Source organism: Physeter macrocephalus, chromosome 1 (assembly GCF_002837175.3).
Source record: "Physeter macrocephalus isolate SW-GA chromosome 1, ASM283717v5, whole genome shotgun sequence".
In the NCBI taxonomy this organism is placed as follows: Eukaryota; Metazoa; Chordata; class Mammalia; order Artiodactyla; family Physeteridae; genus Physeter; species Physeter macrocephalus.
The window spans coordinates 107716704-107728913 of NC_041214.2; the positions used below are offsets into that span (position 1 = coordinate 107716704).

Consider the following 12210-nt stretch of genomic DNA (forward strand, 5'->3'; position numbering starts at 1 on the left):
ACAAAATTCTCTAAACATTTCTATACAAAAGAGAAAACACATACCCTTCTTAAATCAGTAGTTCTTTGTTTACTGGGATTTTTTTTTTTTTACTTTGAGTATTATGGTTCATGTCTCTTTTGTGTATTGAATATTTGAAATTTTAATTTGGAAAAGAAAACTGCTTCTTAGGCACTACTTCCAAGGTAACTATAATGAAGCTGGACATAATTGCATATCTACACTTTTCCATAAATCAATAGCCTTCTAATGTTATCAAAAGTTTTCATTGTTATTTTAAAACAGCAGCATCTTGTTAACCTTAATCAGAGCCTGATGTGTGTTTCTTCTAAATGGCTTCTGATGTGGTGTCTCTCTTCGGTTCTCTGTGGTTTCCTGTTTTTTTCATACGTAGAGAAAAGCCTTTTGATGTTTTCAGCCTCATAATCTTTTTCTTTTAATAGCATATCAAACACAAACTTTCTTATATATACAGCATAGCATTGTAAGCCTGTTTCACCATTCATTTATTCATCTTGCCACAGATCACTCTTTCTCTGGAATTCCTCCAGCACTTCCTTAGATACCCTTTCTGTATTCTTTAGCATTACAGATCTCATTTCTACCCTGAAAGAGTGTGTTCTTCAAGGGCAGAGATAGTATCTTGTATTTCCATAATTGTATTTCTCCACAGTGTCCTGCCTGAGCAATTAATAGATCACATAGACTGGTGACGCTCAATGAGTCGCCCCCAGCCCAGCCACATCAGCATCACCTGGGAACTTGTTAGGACTGTAAGTTCCAAGGCCCCACCCCAGTCATACTGAATCAGAATATCTTGGGTTGAGGACCAGAAATTTCTGTGCTAACAAGCTCTTCAGTGATTCTGATGCATGCTCAAGTTTGACAGCCACTGCAGCAGATAATTATTGAATGAATATGAAAGTTTTACATTTATGGTGATGCTTCGCTGGGAGGATTAGTATCAGATGGGGCCAATTTTGTCCATTCAGCCTGAGTTTTATTTCTCAAGAGATACAAGTAAAGAAAAACCTAAGATTTAAATATTTGCAATCTTAGAAGAGGGTGTATATAACTTTTATGTTGTCCTATTATGAAAACTGCAGCTTAAAATTTTAAAAATATGAATGATTGCTTTCTTCCACCTGTTCAGGAATAGGCATTTAACATTCCAAAAGGAGGAAAAGTAAGGAACGAATAATGGATGTTACTCATTTTCATGGTGGGGAAGAGGTGGGTGAATGTTGGAAACTGGTCAGGTAGAGGATGGGTTGGAAGACTTTCCCCTGGGTACCATTCTATGCTCTTCTAAATTTTTGAACCGTGTAAGTGCATTATATAGTAAAATGCTGATATGGGGTATTTAATAAGATTAAATTAATGAATAAGTTGAATAAATAAGTTTCCATATGATAGCCAGTGGGGTTGGTTAAAAGTTATTAAAATTTCCCTTTGCATTAATATGAAAGGTTAGATAAAGTGGCTTTCCATCTCTGTAGAACATTATCGGGGTGGTGGCAGAAATGTCTTAATGACTTTCCACCTGAACTTTCTTATGCAATGAATGAAGAAGTCTTACTGTTATATGAATCCATCATCTTGTTATTATTTTAAGAAAATAAATGGAGGGGAAGAATTTAACTTGATTCAAAGTTACATAACCTTGCATACACAAATGAAGAGGTCAGACCTACAGGACATTGATCTAATACCTTCTTCTGAAGTACTTTTAGAAATATCTTGATAGGCAAGGAGAGAAAAATTGATTTACATTTTGGTCACATTCTTAGCAAATGGAAAATAATCCGGTTAGCAAAAACCATTACATATGTTCTGAATTATGAACAATATTCTCAACTGTTTGTCTTTTAGTACAAATGCAATTCTATTAATGGTATGATTGAATTGTGCTGTTTCAATGGAAGGTATGTCTTAAATGACAGTTGATTCAATTTTTTTTTTTTTTCTTTCTTCTCTTGCACAGAACTATCGTACCATGGAAAGTATTCAGACAGTGCCTTCATGAGGTCCATCAGATTAGCTCTGGCCTGGAAGCAATGGCTCTAAAATCAACAATTGATTTAACTTGTAATGATTACATTTCAGTTTTTGAATTTGATATTTTTACCCGGCTATTTCAGGTAAGCTTTGTATTTGCTTAATCCTGCCCTCTCTTCCACTCCCCTCCCTTCTCTGTGTGTGTATGTGTCTCCCTTTTTCACACACACATGCATACATACAAATATATGGGAAATGGTCTCATTTTTGGTAGTCTACAATTTTAAAGCAAGTTTTTTTTGGTCATTGCTGTAAGTTTAGAGTTTGAGTTTGGAGGATCTGGTGTTCTGAGCCTGTAGGTTGCTTATTAGCTTTGAGAAGAATGCTGTAAAGGAGCTTTACTTTAAAGTCCCTATTTAGTTTCTCACTTTACTTTGTTGCTCATTTTAGCCCAGTAACTGATAGAATGCAGGTTTTATAGGTGGGCATTTGCTGAGGTTGTATCCCAACTTCTTCTCCCCTTTGCCTCCCACATTCATTAGGTGAGAAGGGAAAATAGTGAACCTGGAAATAAATAGCAAACTCATCCTTTTCTGTGTAGGAGGTTACTGTGATGTGTACTGTTTGTACAGCTTGCTTTGCTCTTTCATCCGTGTATCACAGACATTTTTCCATGTCAGTAAGTATTTTCATCAATATAATTTTCAATTTTCAGTTGCTACAGAATATTCCATCAAAATAGTCTGTCATTAATTTAGCAGATCTCTCATTTGGGAAATTTAGATTTGTTTTCCCGGTTTCTTTTCCCCTAATATAAATGACTTTGAGATTAACCTTCTTGTCCTGTTTATTGTTTTTGGTTTTTAATCATTCTTTTATAATTGCCTTCACATAGCTATTCAGAAGCAGGTGTCACATAATAAAAGCTGGGTGCCATCATTTTGTATTTTTGTATGTGTTGATAGAATTACCCTAAACATGAAGACTTGAAATATGCTTTGAATTTGCCTCTGCCACTAAATTGCATATCATCTATGAGTTCATTTCAAATAGTCACAAAGTGAGAACCCCACTTAAAATCTTTATGATTCTAATAATATAAATTATATAGCAAGTGATGTTAATTGATAAAAAACCAGGCTTGCTTATATTCTGACACAGTTCTTAAAATTATTTTGTCTGCAGTAAAATTTATTCTGTTTGAAACATGCTTTCAACAAATGTTAGAGTATAATATTGGTTTTCATGTTTCTCATGTTGTAAGAATTTTGCTTCTCTGATTTATGACCCTGCTTGGTACTCGCCTGCAAGGATTGGGTAACTGAATTATGTAAGAAAACAAGATTGCATGGCATTAACTTTTAATTTATGAAAGAATATCCATTAACAGAGGGCAAATTAACTCTTGTCAACAATGCTTATAGAATACTTTATTACAACTTTATAATCATAATTCTACCTAGACGTATAGAATAGGAAATTAGATAAATGACTGCAGGAAGTATGCTTTTGGATATTTTCAGTTTGCAGTAGTTTCATTATTATTCCCTTGGTATATGTACGTTGTCAGTTAATGTTTTTCCAATGACTTTAAGATACATTTTAGGAAAAGGTTGTGTTATCTGATACTGATTATTTTATAATGGAACCTCTCCTTTCTTTAAAAGTTTCTGATAATTTTACAAATACTTCATTTATTTAACATGATACCAAGACATTCTAAAAGTAGATGCTTTGCTTCTTCCCCTTGGGAAGGAAGAGAACAAAAGTTATTTTCATACATTAAGCCTAGCTGTTTATTCTAGGAAGAGCGTATTTTCTGTGGGGAGCCTAGATGACTTTTTAGTGAGGCTGTTAAATACTAGAACGCCTCAGAGTTATATATCAAAGGTATGAGGGCAGCTTAATGTTGGTTAAGCACTTACCCAAACAGCTACTTAATATGTGTACTTATTTTCTTATAAGCTGTTTCACTTTAAAACAGCCCAAGTAATCTCAACACTCTAAGGCACATATATCTTATTTACGCTCATGCGGATGGGAGAGGAAAAGAATCTTTTAAGTAGAGCTACTATGAAAAGTATTAGATAACAAAACCAAAACCTTACTAGCGAACCAAAGAACGCCTAGTGTCTTTTAAAACTCATAATTACCGCAGTAGCTAAAGAACTTTTGTTAGCCCCTGTGTGTTTCTGAGATTCTTCACCTCTCCTGATTTCATTATGCTTAGACTGTAATCATAGATGTGCTTTAAAATACAATAAAATTGGTTGTGTGCACAGAAAGTACATGTATTAACTTTTACTGATCTTTTATTTTTACATAACTTTAACAATTGAATAATATTTTCTTGTTATAGTTGTGTATTCTATATGAAAGATGTAAGTTTTGTGGCTACTGTAACTGCATGAACATATATTCTGCTGCAGCTGTGATATTGGTGGTTAATTGGTAGTGACTCCTTCTAGCTTTAAATTGTTGGGAATAGGGTATTTAACAGAGCGGCATCTGAAAGGGGGCAAGGTACACGGTCAGGATTGAGGTTTGACCTAGAAAACTAGCATAAGCGTTTGCAGAAGGTGTCGGTGGAGGTGAGGAGATGAAGTTGAGACTTGCCTAGGAAATGAAAGAAGCCAGAAGCTGCTGGATTCTGGTTTCCCCTTTTTCCTGTCTTCCCTCATCCTCATATTTTGCCAGAACTTGAACAAGTGCTGGGAGTCATTGGAAAGATCTTGCAATGGCTACCTTCCTCTGTCTGCCTTTAACCTTATCTTTCTCCCCTCCACGTAGTTCAGAGATGCTGGGATTGGCAAGTGCTCGAGTCCTGGAATGGAAAGACAGGGCTTTTGCTTTCCTCTTCCCTCTCCCTGAGGCTGCTGCTCCCTTCTCCTTCCATCTCCCCACTGTAAGAGAAGACTGGGTTGCTGAGATATGGGGCAGTAAGTGGGATGAGTAGGTGCAGGATAAGGAATGAGTGGTTTGGGGCAATGTACTATTGACTGTGGAATATGTAGCATTGTGGAACAGGGAGAAAAAGAAGAATAAGAAACTCATCTATTGTAGTGAGGATTAAGAGAGTATCTGGGCAGACCAGCTGAGGCCCTACCTCCAATGTAGGTTGTAAGTCGGTAAATGGTGAACACAGTGGCCTTTGGGAGAATGGAGGGACTAGTCTTCTTAATTCACTTTATTAATTTCTGTAGTCATTTAAGAATCTCCAAATAACTTGGTGTGTGAGAAAAGATTTCCTATAATCTAAAAACAAATTGTGAAAATAACCATTCTCCCATCACTTTGTTTTGCCTCCTTTAAGCCGTTAGTTGGCAAAATACTTTAAACACACACACACACACACACACACACACACACACACAAAATACAAAACTACCACGTGTTTCTGACTGTGGGTTGCATTCTCAAGAAAAATAGTACACAGACTCTTTCTATTACATAAATATTGTTGCAGTTAGAATCTGGCCCTCTGGATTATTACTAAGAAATAGTTGCTAAATACTGCAGCATTTGGCTCAAAACTCCAGTTTCATTTTTTTTTTCACTTGTATTTGATCTGTGCATTAGCTCTCTGTAAAGTTCAGCATTTTGTAAAACAACTCTTTCTTTAATTTGTGTGGATTTTAATGGAAGTGACCCAAATATTTTGTATTTTTTTCATCCTTGTCCTTTGTAGATGAGGAAGTAGAACAGAACAAAACAAAACAAAACTCAGTGACTATAATAGTAATTTTTCAGTTTTTCTAAACATATGCTAATACTCTTCCAAGTATTGTTTATGTAATTTTTAGTCATCCCTTAAGAAGAAAATTAAAAACATGGTTTTTTTTTGTTTTTTTTTTTTTCAAGTACATAGACAGAACCTCTCATAATAAGTGTCTCCAGAGCTCATTTTTCCCCAATTAGGTATTTTAGTGTGATGGGGAAATACCCTGAAGATTTTTCTTGTTATTTTGGAAAAGGTTAAACTCTTCATTACTAAATCATTCTTTCCCTTGTTATCCTCATCTCGAGGGATACAATCCATAAAGAATTGCGCCTTTTAAATTTGAAACTTGCTTAACAATCACAAGGGACAAGTCTCAAAGCAAAAGCAGGAGCCCTCCACCAATAATCATGTCTAGGATTACTATTTCAACAACTATCACTTGGCAACACAAAATACCTTTTTTTTTTCTTTTATGTAGAAGATTTGAGTTAATAATCTGGCACATCAGATAGAGTATGCTGCCAATTCCTTTGGATCAGTGTAGCTTCAGCCTTAAAGATATGGCAGAGATGATTCATTCACACCCTCAAGCAAAGTTGTCTATTACTGGCTGCCTTTTTTCTCTTGCCATGGTAACTGGAGGGACAACTAATCCTATTAAAGAGAGAACGATACAAACCCTGTATGTGTGCGTGCGTGTTTGTGTTTATTTCTGCGAAAGATTTTTACAGAGCTCACCTCTAAACCATAAACTTTTCTGAGTTTATGATTGTACACGGATAAACCAAATGTGAGTACAGTAGTCTGTTACCATGGGAGTCGAGGCCTTGCAGACAAGTCACTCAGTAGAGGACCTCTTCAGCTATTCCCCAAGCCTGATCACTATGCTCTGACACTGTGCATTAGCGCTTGGTCTCCCTTTGGGAAGCAAGACAGGTGTGTTCCTTGTTCTCATGTAGCTTATGGCCAATGCGTAGACTTTGCCAAATCACTTACATTCCATGATAGAGTTTTTTGTTCTACAAAGTGAGATGTCTAAATGCAGAGTAGTGAACAAAACAGACGCACAGGGAGATGAGGCATGAGATGAGAGTTAGTGGTTTTAAACAGGGCGGTCTGAGAAGGCCACATTGAGGAAATGACGTTTGGAGAGGAAGCAGTCACATGGATATTTGGAGGAAGAATTCAGGTATAGGGATCAGCAAGTTCGAAGGCTCTGAGGTGAGAGAATATAATTATGTTCAGGCCAGCAGGAACAAGGCCCGCGTGTCTAGAGGAAAGGCAGAAAGTGGGAGAGTCACAGCAGATGGGGACAAAAAGGGAACTGGGGCTCAACCCTGCAAAGGTCTTTCTAGGCCATTTATAAGGACTTTGGCTTTTACTCAGAGTTAGAGAGTTCTGAACAGAAGAGTGATGTGGTTTATGTTTCAAACTGATCACAACTGCTGTATTGGGAATAGAATTTGTGGAGAAGAGATTATGTGGTTTTCCTTTTTGCTTTCTGTATTTTATTCCTAAGAAATCTGTTTTCTGCATAATCATATTTCTCCAAAAAGAAAATATATAATTGCATGTTTGCTGTTAGGTAATAGAAGTTGGCCTAAACCCTGTAAGCTCATATTCACTTTTAAAATATCCAGGAGAATTTTAGTATGTGTATTAAATGATGGGTCGTTGTGTAATTGATAGTTGATATTCTCTAGGTAATCTTTTAATTTATTTATATTTTTAGCCTTGGGGCTCTATTTTACGGAATTGGAATTTCTTAGCTGTAACACATCCAGGTTACATGGCATTTCTCACGTATGACGAAGTAAAAGCACGGCTACAGAAATACAGCACTAAACCCGGAAGGTAAGACTTTTTGGCAGTAATATTATGTGATGTATGTAAAGATGAAAAGTCCTCTGTGGTTCATTCCTAAGTAAATCAGTAACACCCATGGGGATGAGGGGAGGGAAATGGTAATAGACCAAAACAGTGCTTCTTAATTCAGTTCTTCAAATTGGTACATTATGCTTGTTCTGAAATTTAGTGTTCATAAAGTGAAAGAGGATATGGTAGTATGTAATTTGATGAATTTAGAGAGTAAGTCTCAGAGTTTCAAATTGGAGTAGGATATTAGCATATTAACTGTTTTCATGACACATGTTTATGTATAAAATTAGATGTGTATATTTAAATACTTGAATATTATACTAATGACAAAATAAATCAGTTTCATGTTCATTATTTTAGGGTATTTTTAAAAGATATTCAATTTGGTTCTATGATAATCACATAATTACATATAAATACATATTAATGCATGTAACTACATATAAGTGTACATATACATGCATGATAAACACATGTAAGTACATAGACATATAAGCCCATTGTTAACAATCCAAACCAGTTTCATGTCCTTGAGAACGTCTTCCATAAGACCTCATGCTTGATGTTGAAATTGAGTGAAACTCAGAGCTTGGCTGTGTGATCAGCCCGTCTGGCTTTGACCGAGAGAGCACACCTTATTAATGGCAAATCTGGGCGGGAGAAACTCTGTCTGTCTCCTGGTGCACGCATTTTCCCCACATGTGGTCTAGAAATGCACCAGGCACATAGTAGACATTCGTGCTGTGGCAAGCACTGTGCTGGGTGCGACGGTAATGACAGTGGACATCTGCCCTCCTTCACTCTCATGTTTTATTTAGTAGGAGACACCATCCCAGTGTTTGTGAGTGCACTGACTTTCATATAGGGGTCATTTCATTTTAGGAATGAATTTGGTGGTTTTTTAAATCTACCTTTTTCTTCTAATATCGCTTTATTTGATTTGTAGTGCAAATGTCATTTGTCCTTTAGCAAAGTCTTTTTGAGTACAGTCAGTTATTGATGATTCCTTTCTTCTCTGCCATAATGAAAAATTTCCACCTTTTTTTATTTTTAAGAATTTATATGGTATATTAGAAGGAGGTAATGGGTACAGAAAACAGTGTGGCTCCTGTGGAGTTGTTGGTTTAGACTGAGAGCTGGTTCTCATTGTGACCACAAGAGCAGGCCAGATATTGTGCACATTGACAGTGGCTTAGGTGAGTCATTTTGTTTCATTCATGGATCTCTCATAACCAGATTTTTCCATAACTTTTATACCCTTGAGTGGCATCAAAGTATCTTCTTGCTTCTGGAGTATGATTTGAAAGATGTAATATGGTTGGAATCACAGAATCATGCAAATTTAACACAGAAGTCATTTGGGAAATTATCTTGTCCAATTCTAAATAAATAAAGTAACTGAGTCCTTTTTGTGTTCTCTTGTTCAAGATCATGGAGATAATTAATGACAGTGTTGGAAGCAAAAGCCAGGTCTCATTGCTATTGGAATAGTTCTCTTAAGATAGTACCCTCTGAAAGGATGTTTTCCTTTCCTTCCCTTCTTGCCCTGTAACAATGATTTCTTCTAAGTTTTAGGTAGTTAAAGATGAAATGATTAGACTGTGGTAAACTGTTACAGGTAAGGTGTGATGGGGTGTTTAGGAAAACTCAGTGAACAAATCAAATGATTCTGACAAATATTTGCTGGATATGTGTTTAAGTGGTCCTTTCTCTTGGAAAGTGGTTCATTTCTTTGGCTTCATGGTAAAGAAAATAGTTGGATTTATTACAAGGACATTTGAGTTCTTCAGGATGTACTTTATTTGGGATCCAACTGACAGTCATAATAAGTCTGTGTGGAATTACTTTGTGTGATTATGATTAAGGATCCTAGTAAGTGACAGGTTGATATTTATTTTCCAGCTTTCTAGGAGAATATGTTTTTAGAGTTTCTTGAAAAGTCCTTTCCAAAATTTCCAAAACCAATATGAAGTTCTTAATACTTAAAAATCATAACTTCTGGGACTTCCCTGGTGGCACAGTGGTTAAGAATCCGCCCACCAATGCAGGGGACACGGGTTCAATCCCTGGTCTGGGAAGATCCCACATGCCATGGAGCAACTAAGCCCGTGCGCCACAACTATTGAGCCTGCGCTCCGTGTGGCCCATGAGCCACAACTACTGAGCCCGCATGCCACAACTACTGAAGCCCGTGCGCCTAGAGCTCGTGCTCTGCAACAAGAGAAGCCACCGCAATGAGAAGCCCGCGCACCACAACAAAGAGTAGCCCCCGCTCGTCGCAACTAGAGAAAGCCCGCATGCAGCAAGAAAGACCCAAAGCAGCCAAAAATAAATAAAATAAAATAAAAAAATTATTTTAAAAAATAACAACTTCTTCCTTTCTTTAAAAACCCAGTTTTCTTCAAAGATAAAACCACTTAAATGGAATTATTACCATTGCTTCTTTTACAGATCAATAAATGGAGAAGGAAAATGGTGTAAAAATAAGTTTGAAGATAGAAATTCTAAATGATTCTGTTTATTCTTTCACTTAAGAAAAATCTAACATTGTTTAGTAGTAGTTAGCTTACATTTTGAATGTGATTAAATGTAATTTTCTTATGTTTCACAGCTACATTTTCCGGTTAAGCTGCACTAGGTTGGGACAGTGGGCCATCGGCTATGTGACAGGGGATGGAAATATCTTACAGACCATACCGCACAACAAGCCCTTATTTCAAGCCCTGATCGACGGCAGCAGGGAAGGATTGTAAGTATGAGACATGGGAGTTGGGGGTGCTTATTATTCACAGATGTGGAAGATAAGAGACCGCTTTGCGATGGAGGGAATGGATAGTGAGGCTGATGTTCAGGCTGGCTTTTATTTCAAGACTAAGAAATGGATGTTCCTTAGTTTTTATTGTTCATCTCTTAAAATAGTCATTTTAAGGTAACCTAATTATTTGATATATATATATAAATATATAAATATATATATATATATAAAAAAATATATAAATATATATATATATTTTTGCGGTACACGGACCTCTCACTGTTGTGGCCTCTCCCGTTGCGGAGCACAGGCTCCGGACGCGTAGGCTCAGCGGCCGTGGCTCACGGGCCCAGCCGCTCCGTGGCATGTGGGATCCTCCCGGACCGGGGCACGAACCCGCGTCCCCTGCATCGGCAGGCGGACCCCCAACCACTGCGCCACCAGGGAAGCCCTGATATATTTTTTTTAGCATGGTCTAAACAATCTTCGGGTCTCAATATTGTCTTACAAATATTAGGAGTATACAGTTGTATATGTACAATTGGAGAATGGACTCAGTGGAATGATTATTTGATTGTTCCCTACCTAGCTCTGCTCCTGTCCTCCCAAATTGCACTCCCAGTCAGTGTAGGGCCTCTTAATCCTGTTGTTGGGATCATGAGCAGATTCTGACAGGCTCTGTTTGGGGGCCATTGGTGAAGTTGCAAAGGGTTCCCCTGTTTATGGGGTTGCTGCAGACAGCTCACAAAAGCAACCACCCAAAGATCCATCCATCAGCTCTTCTCTCTCAGAAAAATACAACTGGTTATTAAATGGGCCTGGGACTTCATTTCCATGGGGAGCACCGTGCTGCTGTGTCTCTGAAATGTGTCTTCCTTCTCTCCGCCTTCCTCCCTCTGTTGTTCCCTCTCTGTCGTCCTTTTTGTTCTTTGTTTCTTTGTGATTGTTTTTTTTTTAAATTGAAGTATAGTTGATGTACCATATTATATAAGTTACAGGTGTACAGTATAGTGATTCACAATTTTTAAAGGTTATACTCCATTTATAGTTACTATAAAATATTGGCGGGGCTTCCCTGGTGGCGCAGTGGTTGAGAGTCCGCCTGCCGATGCAGGGGACATGGGTTCGTGCCCCGGTCTGGGAAGATCCCACATGCCGCGGAGCGGCTGGGCCTGTGAGCCATGGCCGCTGGGCCTGCACGTTCGGAGCCTGCGCTCCGCAACGGGAGAGGCCACAACAGTGAGAGGCCCGCGTACAGCAAAAAAAAAAAAAAAAAAAAAAAAATTGGCTATATTCCCTGTGCTGTACAATGTATCCTTGTAGCTTATTTTATACCTCTTACTCCCCTTCCCCTATTTTGCACCTCCCCCCTTCCCTCTCCCATTGGTAACCACTAGATTGTTCCCTGTATTGGGAGTCTGTTTCTTTTTTGTTATATTCACTAGTTTGTTGTATTTTTTAGATTCCACCTATAGTTGCTATCATTGAATTTAAGTGTATAACATAGCAAACAAATTCCAACATCAAATTACAATGAATTTTTGTATCTTTCACAGGAAAAGAACTTATTAACTAAAGGTAGTTTAAAATTAGATGTAAAATGGTATATATTGGGATAATTCTTTAAAATAATTGACTCCTATTGCCTCATGTAACCCTTAAATTGCTAGTTCTACTTTTTATTTTCACTGGTAATACCACATTTCCTTTTTCTTCTTCTTATCCTTTTCTCATCCCTTCCCTTCCTTTCTCTTCATGTCGCCCTTCTTTTACTCACATCAATAATAAATCCATATTCCAGAACTGTATGTTAATAGCTAAGTTCAGTTTATCTTAAGCTGTTTTTTTTTAAATTTAG

General features: G+C 37.3%; 1 protein-coding gene across 5 annotated transcripts in view; it reads left to right on the forward strand.

Moving 5' to 3' along the window:
* The window catches only part of CBLB (Cbl proto-oncogene B), a 214394-nt gene that overhangs the window by 109528 nt on the left and 92656 nt on the right, over positions 1–12210 (forward strand). For all 5 annotated transcript variants that reach the window (XM_024120157.2, XM_024120159.2, XM_024120160.3 and 2 more), the window contains 3 exons: positions 1985–2141; positions 7452–7573; positions 10209–10346. In XM_024120157.2, the coding sequence (XP_023975925.1) occupies positions 1985–2141; positions 7452–7573; positions 10209–10346 (417 nt within the window). The remainder of the gene's footprint in view (positions 1–1984; positions 2142–7451; positions 7574–10208; positions 10347–12210) is intronic.